Source organism: Dermochelys coriacea, chromosome 3 (assembly GCF_009764565.3).
Source record: "Dermochelys coriacea isolate rDerCor1 chromosome 3, rDerCor1.pri.v4, whole genome shotgun sequence".
In the NCBI taxonomy this organism is placed as follows: Eukaryota; Metazoa; Chordata; order Testudines; family Dermochelyidae; genus Dermochelys; species Dermochelys coriacea.
In genome coordinates this window covers 31,848,158-31,870,904 of record NC_050070.1, presented here as the reverse complement: position 1 = coordinate 31,870,904, position 22,747 = coordinate 31,848,158, and the positions used below count along the sequence as shown (strand labels likewise).

The following is a 22,747-nucleotide window of genomic DNA, read 5'->3' as shown; positions in this document are numbered from 1 at the left end:
GGTCCTGTGCTTATTGGCGGATTTTCTTGCCTCAGAGGTTCACGGCAGCCCTCAGTTTGGCCACTTTCGTGGCTCAAATCTGCCGTTCATTCAGGTAGCCTCATCGCTGGCCAGCATGGGGAAAGGAAGAACAATCCCCGCAGTGTCTGCTGATTCACCTAGTGGATTGGGGAACAGGCCAGAGACCTTCCCCTCTGGTGGAACACACAGTCCAGTTCAACTCCTCCGGTATCAAAGAGGGAGTTGGGGGGTGGGGGGAACCCAGGCCCGCCTTCCACTCCGGGTTCCAGCCCAGGGCCCGCTGGATTGCAGCTGTCTACAGTGGTTCCTGCAACAGCTGCTTGACAGCTACAACTCCCTGGGCTACTTCCCCATGGCCTCCTCCCAACACCTTCTTTATTCTCACCACAGGACCTTCCTCCTGATGTCTGATAATGCTTGTACTTCTCAGACTTCCAGTAGTACGCCTTCTAACTCTCAGCTTCTTACGTCTCTTGTTCCCAGCTCCTCGCACGCACCACAAACTGAAGTGAGCTCCTTTTTAAAATCCAGGTGCCCTGATTAGCCTGCCTTAATTGATTCTAGCAGCTTCTTGATTGGCTACAGGTGTTCTAATCAGCCTGTCTACCTTAATTGTTTCCAGAAAGTTCCTAATTGTTCTGGAACCTTCCCTGTTACCTTACCCAGGGAAAAGAGACCTACTTAACCTGGGGCTAATATATCTTCCTTCTATCACTCTCCTGTAACCATCTGGCCCGACCCTGTCACAGTATATATAATAAAAGCAGTGGTTTGTAATACTATTCTTCAGTGATATCTGTGGGTTCTTAACCACTTATGAAAACCAGACCCCAAGTCTCTGCCTTTTCAATATGTTTTGCTTCATTTTGATGAGCACAAGTTCTTCTGCATCCCAGAAAAACTGTAGGCTTCACTTTATTTCACTATATTTCACCTTCAGTTTTGCAGGCAATAGGTTTGTTGCCTTCGTTTCTTCCTTTAAAAGACATTTGTTATGGATATTGGAGAATCGTGAATATGATTTTAATGTGAATTTTATGTTATTGTGAAAGCCTTGTATAGTAATAAACAGTGAAAGACCAAGTCATTGTATTGTTGAAATATCTGCCATCTCTTTTGTTCAGCACAGCAGTCAGAAAGTTCCTGTGGTCAGAAGTACAATTAATAAACTAAATTATCTTGGAAAACCAAAATTAATTGTCATTTTTAATCTTGTTGCTAGAGAAGTGACATTGTTTGGTTCTTCATCAGCATCAAAGTATAGGGTGTATTGAAAATGTTTCCATCATCTTTAATGATTTAACATAGGAAGAATAGCTTTACTGTGTAAACGTTTTCAGTTCTTTTGGAATATTAAACTTGTAGTAACACTAGATGAAAACTGGCTTAACTGTGGTGTTGATCACCAACAGAAGAGGGAAGGAAGGAAAGTTTCTGTGATAAGGAGCAGCAAAACAGCATTCTGATGGATTTTTAAAAAAATGTTTTTATTTAATCATTACAAAATAGAGTTGGCCAAGATGGTAATGAGTAGGACATTAACATTTTCCCCAATATATAACTCAGCCAAGGGCTGTTTTGTAATTTGCATTTAATGTTTATTCATATTTTTTGTTTTAGGCTCTCGATGTTGACCGAACAGTTCTTTATAAAATGAAGAAATCAGTGAAAGCTATAAATGTATCTGGGCTGGGTAAGTACATTATAATTCTGTATGGTCAATTTCTCTGAAAACTGCTTTGCATTTGAAGCAAGAAGACTTAAACTTGATCTGTTTGCTGAATTGGGAACTTCTAATACGAGCAGTGTTGAAGTGAGGCTCACTAACAAATGTATTCTAGACAGTGATCCTTCCCTGGCAGTGAGAGAACTGGATTATTTAAATGTTTGGGATTTTTTTTTTTTTCCTCCTCAACTCTAATTGCTGTGAACTGCAGAATGAGAACAAAGCCAATGAACTACAGTCTTCTATTGCTGGTGACCTATGGAACAAAAATCTTTTCACCTGTCAAGGAAGATAAAAATACAAAGAAATATTTCTGTGTGTGTATTGTATATACATATTTATAAAAATAATTTTGACATATTAATATATTTATTTTAAAAATGCACACACAGATATTTACTTGTATTTTTATCTTCCTTGACAGATGATGAGAATTTTCTGTTTTTTGGTGGGTGGCAGGCTTAAAAAAAAAAAAAAAAGAAAAAAAAGAAAAAAGAAAAAAAAAAAGAAGTAATAAGCTTTATAATATAATCATAGAAACTTAGGTCTGGAAGGGACCTCAAGTCCAGACCTCGTGCTGAGGCAGTACAAAGTCTATCCATAGACCATCCCTGATAAGTGTTAGTCTAACCTGTTCTTAAAAACCTGCAAAGATGGGAATTCCACAACCTCCCTGGTAATCTATTTCAGTACTTACCAATCCTTGTAGTAAAAGAATATTTTACCTAATATGTAACCTAAATCTTCCTTGCTCCCGATTCAGGCCATAAGTACTTCTTGTCCTGCCTTTAGAGGACATGGAAAACAATTATCACCTCCCTCTTTATAGCAGCCCTTCATATATTTGAAGTCCCCCTCAGTCTTCATTTCTCATGACTAAACATGCACAGTTTTTCTTAACCTTCCTTATAGGTCAGGTTTTCTAAGTCTTTTATCCTTTTTGCTGCTCTCCTCCGGACTCCCTCAAATTTTTCCACACCTTTCCTAAAATGTGATGCCTAGAACGGGGCACAGTTCTCCTGCTCAGCAGTGCTGAGTAGGGCAGGACAGTACTTGGTGTGTCTTACTTACAAGACTTCTGTTAATACGCTCCAGAGTATTAGACTTTTTTTGCAACTGCATCCCACTGTCGGCTCCTATTCAATTTTTGCTCCACTATAACCCCCAGTTCCTTTTCTGCAGTATTACTGCCTAGCCAGTTAGTCCCTATTTTATTTTTCTTCTTTCTAAATGTAGCAATTTGCACTTAACTTTATTGAATTTTTTAGGTTTGTTGATTTCCAACCAATTCTCCAGTTTGTCAAGGTCCTTTTGAATTCTAGTTCATCCTCCAAAGTGCTTGTGACCCCTGCCAGCTAAATGTCATCCAGTAAGCATACTCTCCACTGTGTTATCCAAGTCATTAATGAAAATGTTGAATAGTACCAGTCCAGGACAGACCCCTGTGGGACCCCACTGGATATGCCTTCCCCGTTTGACGGCGCTACTGTGAACCTACTCTTTGAGTGTGGTTTTTTAAAATCAATTTTGTACCCACCTTATAGTAACTTCATCTAGACTATGTTTCCCTAGTTTGCTCATCTAAATGTCATGTGGGACATTTAGGTCTCCGAAAATTAAGATGCATCTGTCATGGATCCACAGCTCCAGTGTTTGGGAACAGTCCCTGGGAGTACCCCTTTAGTGTGCTTTTTCACTAGAGTAAGCCACTTGGCTTCACCATCTCCTTGAACCCAGCCTCAGAGCCTTCAGAGCCCTGCTTCGCATCATGAGCTCTCTTCAAGAGTCCACCCAAAAGAGACTTGTATACCCAAAGAAAGTGAGCAATACACCCCCACTCTCAGCATCTGCAGCGACTCTCAGTCAGCGTTGTAAAAGCAGTAGTGTTTATGACAGGGTGGATTTGATTTAAATCACTAGTGAGGAAGACTCGATTTAATCATCGATTTCTACATAAAAGTGCATTCTTGTTGGTTGTTATAACCTTAATACATATTCTTCACAACTCAGAGATAGATGTAGGTTTCATTTTTAGAAGGTACATACTATACATTTTTAAAGTGATTTATTTTGAAAACTTTTCAGATTAGTTTTACAGCTATATCAGAAAATGAACGATTGTTTAGTTATTTCATTTACCAAAGGTAATTGAAGCAGATATTTATGAAGTCATTGGAAGGTGAACTATCTCCAGTTCTACAGGTTAATAATTAATATTTGGAGGATTTTCTTGCCATGCTGTAGTACGAGGAAAACATCACTAGATAGACATTTACTTTTTTATTTCGTTAAAACAACAGTGTTATGTATTCTGGATTTTTTTCTTCATCAGCAAATATATAATATTTTAACAAAACAAGCATATTAATTTTTGAATTTAGTTAAATATTCAAGTTTTTTAAAATCAGGTTTGTTTTTATTAAAATTGTTTAACTAAAATAGTTAATTTTTTTTTTTTTAATAAAATTAAATCGACTGTGTCAGGCAGGTCAACATGAGAAACTTAAAATATTGGCTTCTGCAGCTAACTCTGTTGTTTTCACCTTCATTTTCCTGTTTGTTTATCATCTGGAAAAGAAAAACAAGCTTTCCTGCTTTTTCAAGTCCCAAACAATTTCTCATTTTGGAATGAATTAGTCCAAAGGAAGAAAATATTCTTTTTACACTGACAGAAGAAGCTACTGCTGTTAAAAGTGAGATTTATCACTTCAACAGTCTCTGAATCCAAGTGCTTAAGTGACTTCCACCAGTTCACTGGTGGGACTTTCTTTAAAACATCATCAGCAAACATATTTCTTGAATGGTTCACCCTTAGCTCTGAAGTTTATTAGAGTTGGCATTATGGAGGGATGATTGCTGGATGTCATGTCACAGCCAACTCCTCTTCTTCAGCAGTTAAGGTTTGACCCCGATATTGAGTATTGAGAATATTTGCAAGAAAATGAGCTTGTGCTTGTCCCATTCTTATTTTAATGCTTATCATTTAACTCTGTCGTTGCACATTTTTCTTTTTAAGCTCTCACTCAGTTCCTTCTAAATTTCAATAGCGTCAGCAATAAAACAGCTGTTTCCCTGCATTTTGTTCAAGGCTACAGAAATAGGCTTCAGGGTACTCAGCTTGTGTTCAACATTTCTCTTAAGCCCTTAAGTTGAGAACTTTGGCTGTGACAGTGCCATCTATTTTTTCACGATTTTGTTCATAAACTGTCAGCAGATTAGGCCAGTTCTTGATACAGTGCTCAAAACAGTCCTGAGTTCCATCTCACGTCTTGTGGGAGAGTTAGCTTGGGTCCTCCCACTTTTTTTCAGAGCAGCTGCTGCAAAGTGATTGTTATGGAAGTATTTTGCAATTTCAACACTAGCCTTTATTTCTGGAACACTGAAGTCTTTGGCTAGGAAATGCATCAAATGAGCAATGCAATTGTATGTTGTTAGCTTGGGACTCTCTTCTAAATAATTGCTTCCATCTTGGATACATTTGCAGCATTGTCTGTGACCAAGCTGCGTACTAGACATTTGAATTTTTTCTCACAGTTTGTTATAGCTTTTACTACTACTTGTAAGTATTCTGCTGTGTTTGCATTTCCAGATGTACCAATTGTTTCTGTAAGGAAGACATTCCCTTCTTCTGTTGTCACACAACAAGATCATTGTGGTCATTGCTTCACCCATCAAGACTCAAATTAACAATTTTATCCTCTAGACTTTTTGCACACTGCTCAATTTCTCTTTCATACACTTTATCCAGCAATTTGCCTGCGACATCTGCTCTGTTGAGTGGACTGTATCCTGGTCTTAATGACTGAACCATGTTAATGAAGTGTGGGTTCTCAATCATACGGAAAGGAGAGTTTGTTGCATAAACAAACAGGGAAATTTTTTCATCAGTTACCTCTTTTTTGTAATCTGCTGGTTCTTATCACAAACTTATGTATGGTTGTTTCTGAATGATGGAGATTTTTTTTTTCTTTTTGCTACAGGTGATGTACTGTGGCTATGTGACATACATGATGCGACTGAAACACTATCATTGGCAGATAACTCTGAAACTATAGAAAATGATGGTGATTTTGAAGGTGGATAGTCTTCAGAATCCTGTATGTTGAGGATGGATTCTCCTAAACAAAATAAGTCAATGCAGTTATTTAATTATTATTCCCGTACTGCTCATTTAGTATTACTCATTACATTCACTGACACTCTGTACTACTTTAAAGGTGAAATTGCAAAAGGAAGGTCTGCCTATTTCAGCTATTTATTTTTTATCACAACTGCATCTAAAATGATAGTACCATAAAGTAACAACTATATTTTTTGCTCAAACAGGAGAATTCAAGAATAGTCCAGAAGGAAGACAGGCAGTCCTAAAGAAAAAAGTATGAAATAAAAAGTTTACTCACCTGAACGTTCTGCATGTTCAGACATGTTCCTTTCATAGAATATCAGGGTTGGAAGGGACCTCAGGAGGTCATCTAGTCCAACCCCCTGCTCAAAGCAGGACCAATCCCCGACTAAATCATCCCAGCCAGGGCTTTGTCAAGCCTGATCTTAAAAACATCTAAAAAAGGAGATTCCCACCACCTCCCTAGGTAACTCATTCCAGTGCGTCACCACCCTCCTAGTGAAAAAGTTTTTCCTAATATCTAACCTAAACCTGCCTCACTGCAACTTGCGACTATTACTCCTCGTTCTGTCATCTGCTACCACTGAGAACAGTCTAGATCCATCCTCTTTGGAAGCCCCTTTCAGGTAGTTGAAAGCAGCTATCAGATCCCCCCTCATTCTTCTTTTCTGCAGACTAAACAATCCCAGTTCCCTCAGCCAGTTCTCGTAAGTCATGTGTTTCAGTCCCCTAATCATTTTTGTTGCCCTACATTGGACGCTTTCCAATTTTTTCACATCCTTCTTGTAGTGTGGGGCCCAAGACTGAACACAGTACTCCAGATGAGGCCTCACCAATGTTGAATAGAGGGGAACGATCACGTCCCTCGATCTGCTGGCAATGCCCCTACTTACACAGCCCAAAATGCCATTGGCCTTCTTGGCAGCAAGGGCACACTGTTGACTCGTATCCAGCTTCTCTTCCACTGTAACCCCTAGGTCCTTTTCTGCAGAACTTCTGCCTAGCCATTTGGTCCCTAGTCTGTAGCGGTGCATGGGATTCTTCCGGCCTAAGTGCAGGACTCTGCACTTGTCCTTGTTGAACCTCATCAGATTTCTTTTGGCCCAATCCTCTAATTTGTCTAGATCCCTCTGTATCTTATCCCTATCCTCCAGAGTATCTACCTCTCCTCCCAGTTTAGTGTCATCTGCAGACTTGCTGAGGGTGCAATCCATGCCATCCTCCAGACCCTTGGGGCACTTCGCTTGATACCGGCTGCCAACTAGACATGGAGCCATTGATCGCTACCCATTGCGTCCGACAATCTAGCCAGCTTTCTGTCCACCTTATAGTCCATTCATCCAGCCCATACTTCTTTAACTTGCTGGCAAGAATACTATGGGAGACCATATCAAAAGCTTTGCTAAAGTCAGGGGATAACATGTCCACTGCTTTCCCCTCGTCCACAGAGCCAGTTATCTCATCATAGAACGCAATTAGATTAGTCAGGCATGACTTGCCCTTGGTGAATCCATGCTGACTGTTCCCGATCATTTTCCTCTCCTCTAAGTGCTTCAGAATGGATTCTTTGAGGACCTGCTCCATGATTTTTCCAGGGACTGAGGTGAGGCTGACTGGCCTGTAGTTCCCAGAATCCTCCTCCTTCCCTTTTTTTAAAGATGGGCACTACATTAGCCTTTTTCCAATCATCTGCGACCTCCCCTGATCGCCATGAGTTTTCAAAGATAATGGCCAATGGGTCTGCAATCACATCCGCCAACTCCTTTAGCACTGTCAGATGCAGCGCTATCCATGGACTTGTGCTCGTCCAGCTTTTCTATATAGTCCTGAATCGCTTCTTTCTCCACAGAGGGCTGGTCACCTCCTCCCCATGCTGTGCTGCCCAGTGCAGTCGTCTGGGAGCTGACGTTGTTCGTGAAGACAGAGCCAAAAAAAGTACTGAGTACATTAGCTTTTTCCACATCCTCTGTCACTAGGTTTCCTCCCTCATTCAGTAAGGAGCCCATTCTTTCCCCGACCACCTTCTTGTTGCTAACATGCCTGAAGAAACCCTTCTTGTTACTTTTAACTCTTGCTAGCTGCAACTTCAAGAGTGATTAGGCCTTCCTGACTTCACTCCTGCATGCGTGAGCAATATTTTTATACTCCTCCCTGGTCATTTGTCCAATCTTCCACTTCTTGTAAGCTTTTTTTTTGTGTTTAAGATAAGATAGGATTTGATTGTTAAGCCAAGCTGGTCACCTGCCATATTTACTATTCTTTCTTTCACTAGGTGACAATGCTGCATATGAGGGAAACTGAGGCACACACAATATTCATACAAAATATTTATAAAAAATTCCCACTCCATCACAGTGTCATGTCTGCTGCTTCCTTCCTGTGCACTAGGCCAGTTACCCTGTCAGAAGGAAATTAATTTGGTTTGTCATGACTTTTTTCTTGACAAATCCTTGCTGGCTATTACTAGTCACCTTATTTTCTTCTAGGTGCATACAAATTGATTGCTTTAATAATCTATTTGTTCTCATCCTGAAGTTCACAGCAACTTGAGCTGGAAAAACCCTATATTAATATACATGCACACTAGATATGGCTGGAAAGCTGTGATCTGTGCACTGGGTGGTGTGCTGGCTGTGAGAAGTAAAGAATAACTTGAAATTGATATATGGTTAGTATAACTCATACTCACTCAGACAGGAGGAGACTCCCTCTTGCGTCAACTACCAGAGTTGCCACCTTTGGACCATGAAGGTCCTGATTTGAGACTCAGAGGGGGTAACATTGTTTAGTACTTAAATTACCATAGGTCCCATCATGATCAGGGCCCTGTTATGCTAGGCAATGTACAGACATCTATAAAGAAACAGCCCTTATGTGAAGACCTCACAGTTCATCAGGAATGATTCTATGAATGGTGATGGGCGAGGAATACAGACCAAGGAATATAATATTTATTATAGCTGGGGCTGGTAGCACTGTCTGTTATTAAGATTGCCCAGCACTTCCCATTATTAGGCTCCATTTTCAATTGCTTGTAATGGCCAAATTTTAATAGTTTGGGGTGAAATTTTCTATGCTGGTGTCTGTTTCCAGATGAATGTTTGGGGGGTTTAATTGTTTAATACTTTCCATTATAAGATTCTTTTGCATTTTTGAGAAGTTTTAACACCTCCATTGTTTGCAGTGGGCCTTTGAAATCATCAGGGAGAAAGCCCTTGGCTAGAGATGTCTTTTCTTTGTCCCTGAAATTCTGTTCGGGTTTGACTACAAGATAAACTACTCAAATTGCTATTTTCCTAATGTGGCTTGTGTTCCTTAGGGTAGTTTTGGGAATATGCCCAAATAATAATTGAACATGAACCTTCTTTTCTAAGGCCAAGCTCATGCTACTGTTACGCTGACCCCCACCACACTCTGTACTCAGAACACCTGGGAGCATCTGTAGCGGGGAGAGAGGAGGGAAGCCTCTCCTCCAAACCACACTGCTCTTTGGACCTGGCATCCCTAATTCTGGAGTAGTACATGGGGCAGAAGCCCCACACCATCCAGGGGAATGGGGAAGGAGAAGAAAGAAAACCAACCGTACATCTGGATCCATCCATAGTGCCAGCTCCTCGTTCTCCTCCCTCCCTTGGATGGTGACCTTCTCTTGCTGCCAGCTAATGTACTTTGCTTAAGTGTTTGAAGTCTGAGCCTTCAGCACTGCAGCACAAGATTCAAACCTTGCTGATGTTGCATGTTGGGTGGATATGTACAGTTGCACATCATAGAATTTATTTTTCTCTCTTTAAAAAAACAAGGAAATTACATACAAAGTAACGTAGTTTTGTTAATAAGGTTGCAAATTCAAGCACCGGAAAGTTAGGAAATGCCCAAATTAATGTTGTCTGTGTGACCTTAAACCAGCCCTCTTGTATGTATGCATTAGGCTGCACACTTTAATTACATGATTGCATACTGTTTTTTCCCAAAGGACCTGTACCTCATTCAATATACAGGATAGAAGCACAAGCAGGCAAAATTAAGGCTGCAGTGGCATCTGTAAATCAGGTGCTTCCTAATTTTAGAATGCTTGACTTTGCAACCTGAATAATGTTCTTTAACATAGTTTATTTTGTTTGTATAAAATATAAAGTACAAGCTTCATCATTTTAAAAGGAGGTGACCGGATAGTTCAGCTCAGAATCTTTTCAGTTTTTAAAAGTTGTGCACTTCTGTCCAGTCAGCTTAGCATCAATTAGATATGTTTTTAACACATTCAGGTAGGTTAGCTCAAACTTGGAAAAAGCTAAATACTGAAAAATCCAGTAAGTGTGTGTTTTGGTGTCTAAGGTTAGACACAGATAAGTGGTAGACCTAACCAGTTAGACTGGATACTAAATTAGTGTTCTTGTGTTTCATTTAAAGAATGTCAAGCTTTCTGTTTTGGATAACATGTATGCTTTCAATGTTTGAGGAATGAACATGCTTGTGAAGTGAATCACATAATATGTGTTTTGTTCTTCATTTCACTATCCCTTTGTGAACTTTCTGACTAATTTTATTTACAGAGTTTTTATCTCCCAGGAAACAGAGTGGGATTTCTCGGGTGGGGAAAATCATTGCGCTTTTTACAGATCTACAGTAAGACACATGCCAGTGTTTTTAATCAAAGAAAATAAACTAATTTTACTACTGAAGAATTATTTTGGTGCATAATCTAAGAAACTTTATTTTTTAAGAAGTATTTATAATTTGAATGTATCAAGTTGACATATAAAGTAAGTTAATAAAGAGATTGTCATCTGAAAGTTCTGGAATTTTGTTTTAGCCAGTTGTAACTTTCAGTAATTTGTTAATGTAGCTATTGGAGTTAATTTTGCATTTGCTCTTTTGAAGCTCATGTGGAAAATGAAGAACAGTACACTCAAGCATTGGAGAAATTTGGAGGCAACTGTGTCTGCAGGGATGATCCAGATTTGGGAACAGCGTTTTTAAAATTTTCTGTGTTTACAAAGGAGTTAACTGCTCTCTTCAAAAATTTGGTAAGAAATGTTCTAGAATAAAACATTATGATTGGAACTATGTTAGGAAGAATTATACTTATAGATGATTCAGGTGTATTTAGTTCACGAATAAAACCACAACAATTGTTCCTGTTGAAGAAAATTCAGTGTTTTGGAGACCAGTATTTCTGACCTCCCTGAAAATGTCTGTAATCTTTTACGTGAACCAGTATGCCACATTACCACCTTCGCCTCCTTCAAATCCATAATTGAAACATGCTTCTTTGAAGCCTATGAATCTTAGTGCTTTTCTCATGGAAGTAGACATAATCCCTGTTGTTAAACAACAGCAGCAAAAAAAAACCCAAAAAAACTGTTAAACTAACAAAATATGACTTATGTTCCACTGCTTGTTCATTCTGTTTTTACCTTCCTTTTATATATTGCCTTTGCATTATGTATTTGGATTGTAAGCTTTTGGAGAACAGATGGTTCTTATTTGCATGTAAAAAGCCTACTCATTCTTGGCACTCTGCATATTATAAATAATAATATATAGGGTTCAATTCTGCAAATACTGAGCACATCAAGTGTTATTGAAGTCAATACGAGTTGAGGGCACTCTGTGCCTTACAAGATCAGGGCCATATTGTGTGTGTTCTGCATGCACAGAGCGAACATGGGAATATAAAAACTTAATTGCAAGAGGCAGATTCTTTGCCCACTCCGATGCTTTGTGTTGCTCAGAGGGCACAATCAGGGAATGAAAGCTGGCTGCATTCCCCTAGGATGAGTCCCAAGCCCTCATAGAGCCAGGTAGAGCTAACTTTGATGCTACCCTTCTCAGGGGACAGAAAGGAGGAATGGACAGTATGTGATGTGCTTCAGCTGTGCTCAGCGGGCAGTGGTCTTCTGGGGACTGTTGCCAGCTGATGTTATTTAGAGGAGCCTCCAGGCCATAACTGGCTCCCTGATGCTGTCCCCTCCCTGCCTCACTGAGCATGCTCTCGATGAGACGGAGAATGAAGCCCTGAATGTATTAGCACTGAAATATATTTCACATAGAATTTGGATATCTCCCGATGTGGGGTATGATGTTCTGAGATTAAGGACCAGTTTTGCCAACCTTAGTCAAGTTGAGTTAGTCCCTTAGCATACGAGTACTCACTGAAATTATAGACCTACGCAGTATGAGTAAGGGTGGCAGAATTGGCCATTTAAATCAGTACACTTATGCTGCCTACAGAAACACACTGTACTATATCTCATTTTAACACAGTATGGTGAGTAAATTCTTTCTCCAACTGAGCATAGTAATCTGTAACATGGGTTTCATTTATTTTATCTGTATTAAGCAATTAATGTTTTCACAAGCAATGTTGACTGAAAAAGTAGCGTCAGGTTTTATGTTCTTATTCAAATAGCAGTGGGGAAGCTGAAACTGTTAATGTACGTTTTTAAAGATATTTTTAATTCAAGCCAAATAATCGTGAACATTTTACCAAAAAAAGTAACTGCTGTTACTATTAAAAGAATTAATTACCACAATTACAAAATGTTGTGGGTTATGAGTAATAATAAGAATAATAGTGTAGCTTTTATATACTACTTTTCATCCAAAGGTCTGAGTCTCCTTTACAAAGGAAGTATCTGTACGCTGTGTGTGACCTGATCAGACTATTTTAAGGTCATTATGAGACTTGGTTTTAGGAGAGTAATTTCATCAACAGATTCATCTTTCTCTAAGCAAAACGAAAAGCAGTGTTTCTAAACCTTGTTGCTCTGTTCTGGCTTCTCGCTGTCAGCAGTCTATTTTCCTTGCTTCAATTTATATAGATCAGAAATGCACATGTGATGAGTCAGTAGCAAAGTCTTTCATTCTTCTTGTTTTATGGTTCTAATTTTCCCTACTGGCTGAGTGCCACATATTTTTTCACGTACAGAAACTTGGTGGCTCCTTCTCTTGTCTCATTATAATTATGTTATCTTATGTCAGGGGAGACTCAACAGATTCCAACAGGTAGGCCCGCTCTCCCTTCTTCCTCTACAGCAGGTTGGTGAGGGATGCGTCCCAATGGACAGCTCCTTTCTTTCTCCTGATGTGCTCCACCCTTTTGAGGTTTGAAGTTGTTTGCTTCCTGTTGATTGCAAAATGAGAACTGAAGAAAGACAGACACCCATTGTTATCTGAGTTTCAGATACCAGCAGGGAAAGTTTAAATTCTCCCCCCAAAAGACTATTAAATGTCCAAGCAAGAAAAAACGCATAAACTCTAAGGTTTTTTGAAAATCACTTATTTATAAACTTGAATTTCTTGGACAGTATGTCTTTAATTTTTCCTGCCAGAAATTCATACCACTTGAATAAATTGTTCATGCTTCTGGAAGTATCCTACTTTGAAAATCATCTTCAAAAGAGCTTGGATACAAGTCGTTTTCTAAGTGGAAATTGCAAGGGACTGTCTCTAAGGAGTGCTGTAGTAGTCTGAAGAGACTTTGGATTCTTCTTTATTATTTAATTATTGGTATCTGTTTTATTTATACAATACATTATCGTAGCTGTGCATAATGCACATTTCACGTTTCTTTAGTCTGCTGTAAACTGTACTGACCTGAATGTTTTACACACATGTAAAATGTGAGATTGAAGTCCTTTCAGTACCTCCTTCCCCCATCCATGCTTCCTCTCCCCCTCCCCCCCCAGAAAAATACCCGTTTGGTCTCTCCTCACTCACTGAATTATGTACAGTACGAAGAGATTTTGAAGCATTCTGCATCAAAAATGAATGTATTGACATTAACTTGGCACCCACTGTGTTTCAATTGTAAAGAATTTTTTATGTTTTATGCCATACAAACTGCTGCTGCAAGCCATCATTTTAATCATTTGTGTTCTCTAGTTCCATAAGACACTTTTAAAAGATTCCTAAAAAGATGCTAGCAGAATGAGTAGTGATATTCAGGGGAGAGAGAGGACGTGCCCAGACTGGAACAGATGACAAAGCTATTTACACTAGCGTAACTTGAGGCCTAGTGTTAAGCTTTACCTTGTCATTTATTTTGAATTTTCTTGATTTTTGATTGGAGAGCTATTGTGTTCTGTCAGCTTAACATCTGGGTTGCATTTTGGGGGCTGCAGTTCTAAAATGTTTCAGTTAAAAAGGGAGAGATTTCCTTTAAGTTGTTCCTTCATGTCGTATGAATCTGCTTTAAAGATGGTCTGCTTTCACAGCTTTTAATTCTTTTTCTCTTCTGATGGAGAAGACCGGTGGCACCTTAAAGACTAACAGATTTATTTGGGCATAAGCTTTTGTGGGTAAAAAACCCACTTCTTCAGATGCATCTAAAGAATGTTTTTTTTACCCGCGAAAGCTTGTGCCCAAATAAATCTGTTAGTCTTTAAGGTGCCACTGGACTCCTAGTTGTTTTTGTGGATACAGACTAACATGGTACCCCTCTGATACTTGTTGAAGGTTTCCCAAAGTACACGCTTTGCCATCATGACTTTAATCTTTTCATGGTCATATCCAGGCATCTGGATTTTTAAACCTTTCACTTACATCAGAAACTCTGTTTCTGGTATCTTGTGACTCAACTATACAGTGGCCAAGTTGAAGTTCAGGCCTTGGTATAGCTTTGATTGTGAGCAAATGAATTATGTGTATATTTGGTTGGATTCCTTTTATATGTGCATTTTAAAATAGCTACTGAAGCTATAAGATTATATTTTTTGGAAAACTCAATTTTCCAGTGCTTTGATTCTTCATGTTTGGAGACTAGCTGTAAAAGCTGTGGTGACATTTCTAAAGGGGGACTGAATTGCACATTAATATGTATTATTCTCTTAAAATTTTCAGTTTTTTACATTTTCCACTACATTGGTTTTTATCAGTTACTTATAGATGTGCATCTTTTTCTCCAGTACAGAACCCAGATAATCCATAGTAGAGCTCTGGCTACTGGCTACTGTATTGTAACTCTAGTATACTGCTATAAAATTTCCTTGAGCTTTCTCTAGGTCAGAAATGGTCTTTAAGAAGTCTAGTTGATGATTCTTTTGATTCTGATAACCTAGGTGGGTCAGTGTTCCTTTCCGAAAAATATCTTTCTTGGCATACACAGTGTTGTTCCTTGGTGGTATTTTTCATTGATGGCTTGTTTGGCATTCATTCAGTTAGAATAGTAGCATCAATGGTGTGGTTTGGTCTTTGTGTGGGATGTTTTAGTGACAGTCACTTGGACTTCCTATGTGATTAAGTGTCGGGTGGTATGGTATGAGTTTGAATATCAGAAATATTAGGGGATAGGAAAAAGGCCAGTCAACTCAACAGGCCTACTCTTCAAAAGTTTTTCTTTTAATCCTATTCGTTTTACTGTGCCATGGGAAAAAAAAAACCTATAATTGCATATCTCCTTTGTCTGTTTGTTTCTTCCTGGAAAAAAGATCTGATTTGTGCAGGTCTCTGCCTTCTACTTTAGGAAAAAAAAAAAAAAAAGTAGCTGTTTAACAACTCTGCTTTATTTCTCTCCTCCCTTTGCCTCCCCAATTCCTCAATATATTTTCCCTCCTCCTAAGTATCCAGTGGCCTTTTTATCCATAGTCTGTTGTGTGTTTATGAATTCTGTGTTTTTTGTAAATTCGGTGCTCATAAAAAGTACTGGATTGCAACCACTAGAATCTGAAATCTTCACCTTACAGAAAGTGCTGAGGATGGGAGGAAAAGCTTCCATATAAGGAGTAAATTAAAAATACTAGTATTATTAATATACAAAGGAGAAAAGTAAGGGTCAATGTTTTTGATACATATTTTGGCCTACCAGGTGCTCCTGTTTACCTTTTCCATAATACAAAAGCAAGAGAGCATGCATTGAACTTAAAAGGTAACAATGTTTAAAACTGATCAAAGGAAATGCAGTTGTACAGTGTATATAATTAACCTATGACATTTGCTGCCCTGCAAGATATTGAAACAAAGAGCTTTAAGATTTTTTTGTGTTGGTTGTTTTGTTTTGTTTTTTTAAAGTTCAGGTCCTGTACTTGCAAATATGCAAAGCTTTACAGGTCTGAGTAGTCTGTTTAATGTCAGTGGGACTGCTCACATATGTAAAGTTAAGCATGTGTGTAAGTCTTTGCAGTATTAGGTCTGATTCTCCACATTGTTAAAAAATCATAATTTCCTTACTTAAATGGAGTTACTCCTGATCTCATTGGTATATGTGGACAGAGAACTTGCTAAAGGATCATATGACACTACACTGATGGCTGTTTTTAAAATGTGCATCATTATTCTTAATTTGAAAGAGCAGCATGTCGTGTCAAGTGAGGTATGTGAATATGATGACTGATCTTTATTTTCAGCATCTCTACAAAATTTACTGAAGTTGCAAACACTAGTGAAAACAGAGAAATGACACAAAAGGTCCTAGAGAAATTAGAAATTAACATGCAATTCAACTTGGAAATTGATGAGTAATGATGAGTGTTCTGGGGGAGGAAGTTTATAATAGAGAGCAAGGTAAGATGTGGTCTTGCAATGGGATATGATAACAAAAAGGTAAGTGTAGTTGTGAGCTGCCTATGCAGAGAGGTAGTAATCCCAGTTTATATGGCTGTGGTGCAACTGCATCTGGAATATTATATTAATGTCTTTGCCAGGAAGAAATTGACAAACTGGAAGGAGTTCAGAAGAGAATTACAAATAATCAGGCTTTGAATCTGACGATTTATGAAGAAAGATTAAAAGAGTTAAACATGTATACTTTGTCTAAAACATAACTAAGAGATGTGGAGGAAAAAGTAATAGTGGTTACCAGATAGTTGAATTATGTTAATAACAGGAAGGAGAGGAAATTGGGGTCCAAGTAGAAGCAAAACTTGCTCATGATAAAATTTCTTAGGCTAAGCAAAAGAATCCCAAGGAAAGTGGTGGAAGCCCATCACTTAGACATTTAAACTTTGACTGGACAAAATATTAGAAAATATACTGTAGGGAACTTTTGGCCATTGGCTAGGGTGATGGATTAGATTACTTAAAAGTGCTTTTTCTTCTCTTCACATCTAGAATTGTAATCCTCATACTTTTGAGCAGAAATTAATAGCTCTAGTCAGGAAGAAATTTTCCATTGTAGTATTTCACTTAGGTGCATGGGGGGGGTTGCGTTTTCTAAAATGTACTGTGTGATTTATTTTTTTAAATAAAAGACTTTCATCTTGGTTGATTTTCTTCAATGCTTTTTCTTTTACTATATAATTAATTTTTAAAAATTTCAAGGTCAGGCACACAAATGATATCTTATAGTGACAGTGTGTTCATTTCCTGTTGATGTTAATTGGTTTTGTGCTGCTAAAAACCTGCAACACTAAGAAACCTATTTTAAATTTTTTAAATAGTGCTTTATCTTTAGAGAAAGGGAAGTTACTTAAGCAGTGTAATGCATTAAGCTATACTGGCAGTCATTAATGAACACCAATGTGCTTTTGGTGTGTGTGAGGCCAATGGCTGAGTGTTATCAACACACCAAGAGTAGAGAAGTGGTTTAATAACCATAAAATGCACACTTAGAGTGCTTGACTCCAATTCACCTGGATCGATTGGTCTTCAGCTGTCTTTAAGACTGTGCCGATCACAACACATCTGCCATTCTTTTCACACTCTTGCCTTTTTTTCTCCATGTTCGTCCGAAACATTTAACAATGTCATCTTCCCATCTTCTCGGAGGCCAGCTGGGTGGTCTTTTCTGTTCTCGTGGGTACCACTCAGCTATGATTGCGGTCCACCTATTGTCCATGAGCCGTGTTGTGTGGCCCGCCCATCGTATCTTATTATGTCTGCTTTCCACAACAATATCTTTCACACCGCTGCGTTCTCTGATCATTTCATTTGAGATGCGATCCAGAAGGGAGATTCCCAACATAGCTCGTTCCATTGCCCTGCTCTTCCAGCCGCTGCTCTTGTCTCTTCGTCAGTGCACACGTTTCACTGCTGTACAAGATGGCTGGCAGCACTGTTGAATTAAAGATATTTGTGCGTGTGGTCTTGTTGATTTTTCCTTTGAGGACGTCTTTGATGGAATTGAACACACACCATCCTGCCGGAATCCTTCGCGAGAGTTCTCCGTTCAGATCTTGGCGCATATTGACTTCTTGGCCCAAATATAGGTACTGTTCCACTTCTTCGATTTCTTCTCCTGCTACGATTATTCTGGCTTTTCGTAAGACGTCTGGTCGCATGTATTTCGTTTTACAGCGCTTCATTTTCAGGCTGACCTGACTGCTTTTCTTGTCTTCGTAGCATGCTCAGCAGTTGGTTGATGCTTTCGGCAATTAGCACGATGTTATCCGCGAATCTGAGATGAGATAATAGTTCTCTATTTATGTTGACACTACTCTTCCAATTGATCTTGTGCATAATCATTTTGAGGCAGGCAGTGAATAGTTTCAGTGAAATTGTATCTCCTTGCTTCACACCTTTCTCGATAGGGATGCAGAGGTGAGTTTAGAGGAGAGTAATATCTGTTGTGCATCCAGTATTTGCTTCCTTCAACAAACTGATGTATTGCGTGTTAATGCCCTGCTCTGAGTGCCTTTAAAATTGCGTTAAACTGGATGCGATTGAAGGTTTTTTCATAGTTGACGAAAGCAATGCACAGCGGGAGTTTGTATTCCCTCGCTTTTTCTAGGAGCTGGCTACGGGTAAATATATGGTCGATTGTACTGAAATTTCTCTGGAATCCTGCCTGCTCTCTTGGCTGTTGCTCATTCAGACTGTGAGAGTCGGTTTGTTATCACCTTTTGTAAAGAGCTTGTAGATGTGAGAGAGCAGGTATATAGGGCGGTAGTTCTTAAGATTTTCTTGATTCCCCTTCTTGTGCAGCAAGATGGTATTTGACTCCTTCCAGCTTGATGGTATTCTTCCTTCTTCAAGATATCGACAACCTTAAAGCGAGGGACTTCCAAAGTTCTTCGCCTCCGGCAGAAATAATTTCTGACCTTACTCCATCTTTGCCTGGAGCTTTTCACTTCTTCATCTGGTGTAGTGCACTTCAGACTTCGCTGACAGTTATTGGGGGGATGCGTTATTCTGACTGTTGCAGCGTTGGGAGAGGGACATTGGTTCTTGATTTGAACAGTTCTGTATAAAAGTCCCTGCAGACCTCCTCCATCCCTGCTCTGTCGATTACTGTCTCTCCATTCTTGTTCTTTAGTGCTGTTACGCTCAGTCTATACTGCGTCAATTCCCGCTTGTATGTCCTGAGACTCCTGCGTGATTCAGCTGTTTTGAGGAGCTTTTCTTTCTGGAAGTTCTCAAAGTCATCCTTCAGTTTTCGCCGTATAAGCTTGCACAGAATGGAGTACTCGAGGTTGTTATCCGAGCTCCTTTTAATGTTTCTCCACTTCTCCAACAAGGTTTTTGTTTCGTTTGAGATTCTTCCCTTTGCCTCCTTCGGCTGATTCCAGTTTTAAAACATTTAAAAGCACATTTGGTGTCTCCCTATTTGTGTATCTAAATGGTTTTTCAGTGAAAAGTAAGACATTATTTATTAGGATGTGTGGTTTTTTTATTAAACAAAAACTATTGAAAGTAGTGCAGGCTTTAACATTTTGCAGTCCTGTCTTGAGTAAATCTCTACTTTAACTAAATAGATGAGTTACCCAATTAAGGACACTAGGATTTGGCTCTATGATTTTAAATTAGTTTAGTCCTTTTTCCCTGTGCAAACGTTAGCTTGGCTATTACATCTAGTATGGCTTCTGGTAGCTGAGTGTTTGTGAAAATAAACATGCTCCTGCCTGCCACCTTTTCTCCCCCCTCCCAACCTTTTCCAATTTGTGAACGTTAACTTACTACCCTATCTCTAAAAAGAAAAGGAGTACTTGTGGCACCTTAGAGACTAACAAATTTATTTGAGCATAAGCCTTCGTGAGCTACAGCTCACTTCATCGGATGCATTTAATGCATCTGATGAAGTGAGCTGTAGCTCACGAAAGCTTATGCTCAAATAAATTTGTTAGTCTCTAAGGTGCCACAAGTACTCCTTTTCTTTTTGCGAATACAGACTAACGCGACTGCTACTCTGTACCCTATATCTGTCATCTTATCTTGTTGGAAGCTGTCACAGGGAAAACTGTGTGGCTGCCAAAGCAGCAGTTTTAGAAGTGGAAACCAGGTCAGTTGTGGGTTTTTTTTTTTTAACGTGGAAGTTGCCAGTATTTCTCTGGCACCAGAGGCAACTGATCTTGCAACATCCCCTAAGCACTCCCAGACCTCAGAGTGTGTCTGCTTTCCCAACAACTTTTTAAAAGTTATAGATCAAAATGTAGAGGTAACATACTGGCATCTGTTGGGTGATTATATACTTTTGTGTACATTTTAGGATTATCTAGAATGGGAGAAGCAGCAAAGCAATGCTGCTTTACTGTGCTAAAACGGAGATACAGTTTACATAAAACTGTTTACTGTTTCTGTTATAATAGCTTTTTTAAAGAAAATTTAAGATTTTTCTTCTGCATTCCACCTCTTGATTTATGGATATGAACAAACATTATTTATCTGGTTTAGGTCTAAACAATGTATGCATTTAATACTGCACATCTACCAGCCAATATACATTTAAATTTATTTTACAAAAATAAGTAAAAGAGAAATGTAAGGGATATAACAGGTAGTAAATAATATAAATATAACAAGTTAAAAAACAAAATATTGGAGGAATACAATTAAGTGAAACATTAATACTTTCAAAAAGAAACCCTATTTTATAGTTTTTAATTCATTTGAAAGTCTTGAACTAGAAATACATGCATATATATTCTCTTCTAAAGTGCCTACATCCATTGTACCTAAGCACTGCTCATGCAAGCAGTCAGAACTATCCTGAAGGGCCGTGTTCTGTTGTGCTCTTTGTTTAAATGTTGGCTTCTACTACCAGTTTTTTCTGTTCGGATTCACTGAAGAAATGCAGTGGTGAGAAGGTGAATCTTGCAGGAGGGGGAGAGGGGTGCAAGCTCTGGGAGGGAGTTGGGGTGCAGAAGAGGGTACAGTGTTCTGGCTCTGGGAGGGGGCAGGGGTTTGGAGTGCAGGAGGGGGTATGGGATGCTGGCTCTGGGAGGGGGTCATGGCTGGGGCAGAGTGTTGGGTATAGGAGGGGGTGCATGTGCTGGCTCAGGGTCAGAGCTGGGGCTTGGGGTGCAGGAGGGGGTATGGGTGCTGGCTCTGGGAGGGGGATCAGGGCTGGTTTGGGGTGCTGGCTCTGGGAGGGGGCTCAGGGCTGGGATTTGAGGTGCAGGCTCTAGGAGGGGGCTTAGGGTTGGGGTGTGGCCTCCCTCCCTCCTACTTACCTCCAGCAGCTCATGGTTGGCGGTGCATCATGGCTGTCACTAAGGCAAACTCCCTGCTTACCTCAGCCCCACGCCACTCCTGGAAAGTGCCTGCGGCCCCGGGGGGTGGGGGAGGAGCAAGCGGCATGTGGCTCTGCGTGCTGCCCCTCTCAGCAAGCACCGCCCCCGCAGCTCCTATTGGCCACAGCTCCCTATTCCTGGCCAATGGGAGCTGTAGGGGCGGTGCTTACAGGCAGGAGCTGGGGCCAGCAGGGAGCTTATCTTAGTGGCAGACCTGCTGCACAGCTGGAGATCGCGATTTGACTGGGAGATCCTCCAGTATCATCCAGTTGATCAGGATCAACCAGTTGGTGACCACTGGTTTAGACTATGAAAGCATAGCTTGCTAAGTTGGATGTAGGATGATATTTCGTCGGATAAAATCCTAACAAAGATACGTGATTTCTCTGGTAGCCTTTCTGTGTCTCTTTTTTCCTTGTGAAGTCTTCAGCTGTATCCAGGGTTCATGTTCATCACATTTCTCCTTTTATCCCTTAAGGGTTTGTCTGGGTTGCAGAATTGTTCAAGTAATGGTCCCTACTGTATTCCCCTGTGAGTTATGCATGCACAGTATATGTCTGGAGCTGGAGAATTTGCAAGTATTGTCCATTGGTATGCACATACACCCTGGTTTACCTCGTGCCTCCATCTAAGGGGATAAAGGGTGGAGTGGACTGACGGCTTCTCCGGTGCCTTCTCACTGCCATGTGGTGTGGGTTGGAGTGGGTTGGAACTTTCAGGGTCCACAGCTTTGGCTTCATTCTACAAAATAAGAGTTATCTAGTTTGTAAATAGTTTTAACAGTTTTTTAATAGCTTTTAGACTTTAGTGATTTATACATCTATTATTGTTAGATTAGGCTCCCAAGGCGACTTCTTCCCCCCCCCAGCCCCGATATACTCCGTATCCCTTTTGGGTACCAAACTATACCCAGGACACTAGGCTTCAAACTCTATGCTTCCTGCCCGCGATCCTTCTCAATCAGTGATGCCCATCAGCTCTGTCTGTACTGCCTTGGGGAAACCCACATCGCAGTGAGGTGTGGTATCTGCTGATTGTTCCCCAGCATACCCGATAAGGGCAGGAACTTTGTCTCCACAAATACCTCATGAAGAAAGCCATGAGGCTCCATTTGGACCCAGGCCAGGGACACCCCCACCTCCTCTATTACATCTGCATGATTCAGCAAGCAGTGTGCCTCCTGCTCATGAGGTCCAACTCTGGGGTGAGAGAATCTACCTTCTCAGCCCTCACGGGGCAGGGGTGTGACTCATCAGAAAGCACTCTTGTAAGCATGAGACTAAGTCTTCTTGTAAATCTACTTCAGCGAGGCTGGTTTAGACTGTAAGGAAGCCCATCAGCTCGGCCCATGAAGACTTAGGTTGTCCTAAATCCCAGAGGCCCAACTAGAAAGCCCATAAATGGGTTCCATTGGTACTGGACCGAGTTCTGTTGGTACCATCGTCCCTGACTCCTCCCAAACCTCAGGATCCATCAGCACGAAGTCCAATCACT

General features: G+C 40.0%; 1 protein-coding gene across 5 annotated transcripts in view; it reads left to right on the top strand.

Annotated features, from left to right (window-relative positions):
- The window catches only part of ASAP2 (ArfGAP with SH3 domain, ankyrin repeat and PH domain 2), a 166,023-nt gene that overhangs the window by 25,891 nt on the left and 117,385 nt on the right, over nt 1–22,747 (top strand). For all 5 annotated transcript variants that reach the window (XM_038397774.2, XM_038397777.2, XM_038397776.2 and 2 more), the window contains 2 exons: nt 1,642–1,714; nt 10,749–10,894. In XM_038397774.2, the coding sequence (XP_038253702.1) occupies nt 1,642–1,714; nt 10,749–10,894 (219 nt within the window). The remainder of the gene's footprint in view (nt 1–1,641; nt 1,715–10,748; nt 10,895–22,747) is intronic.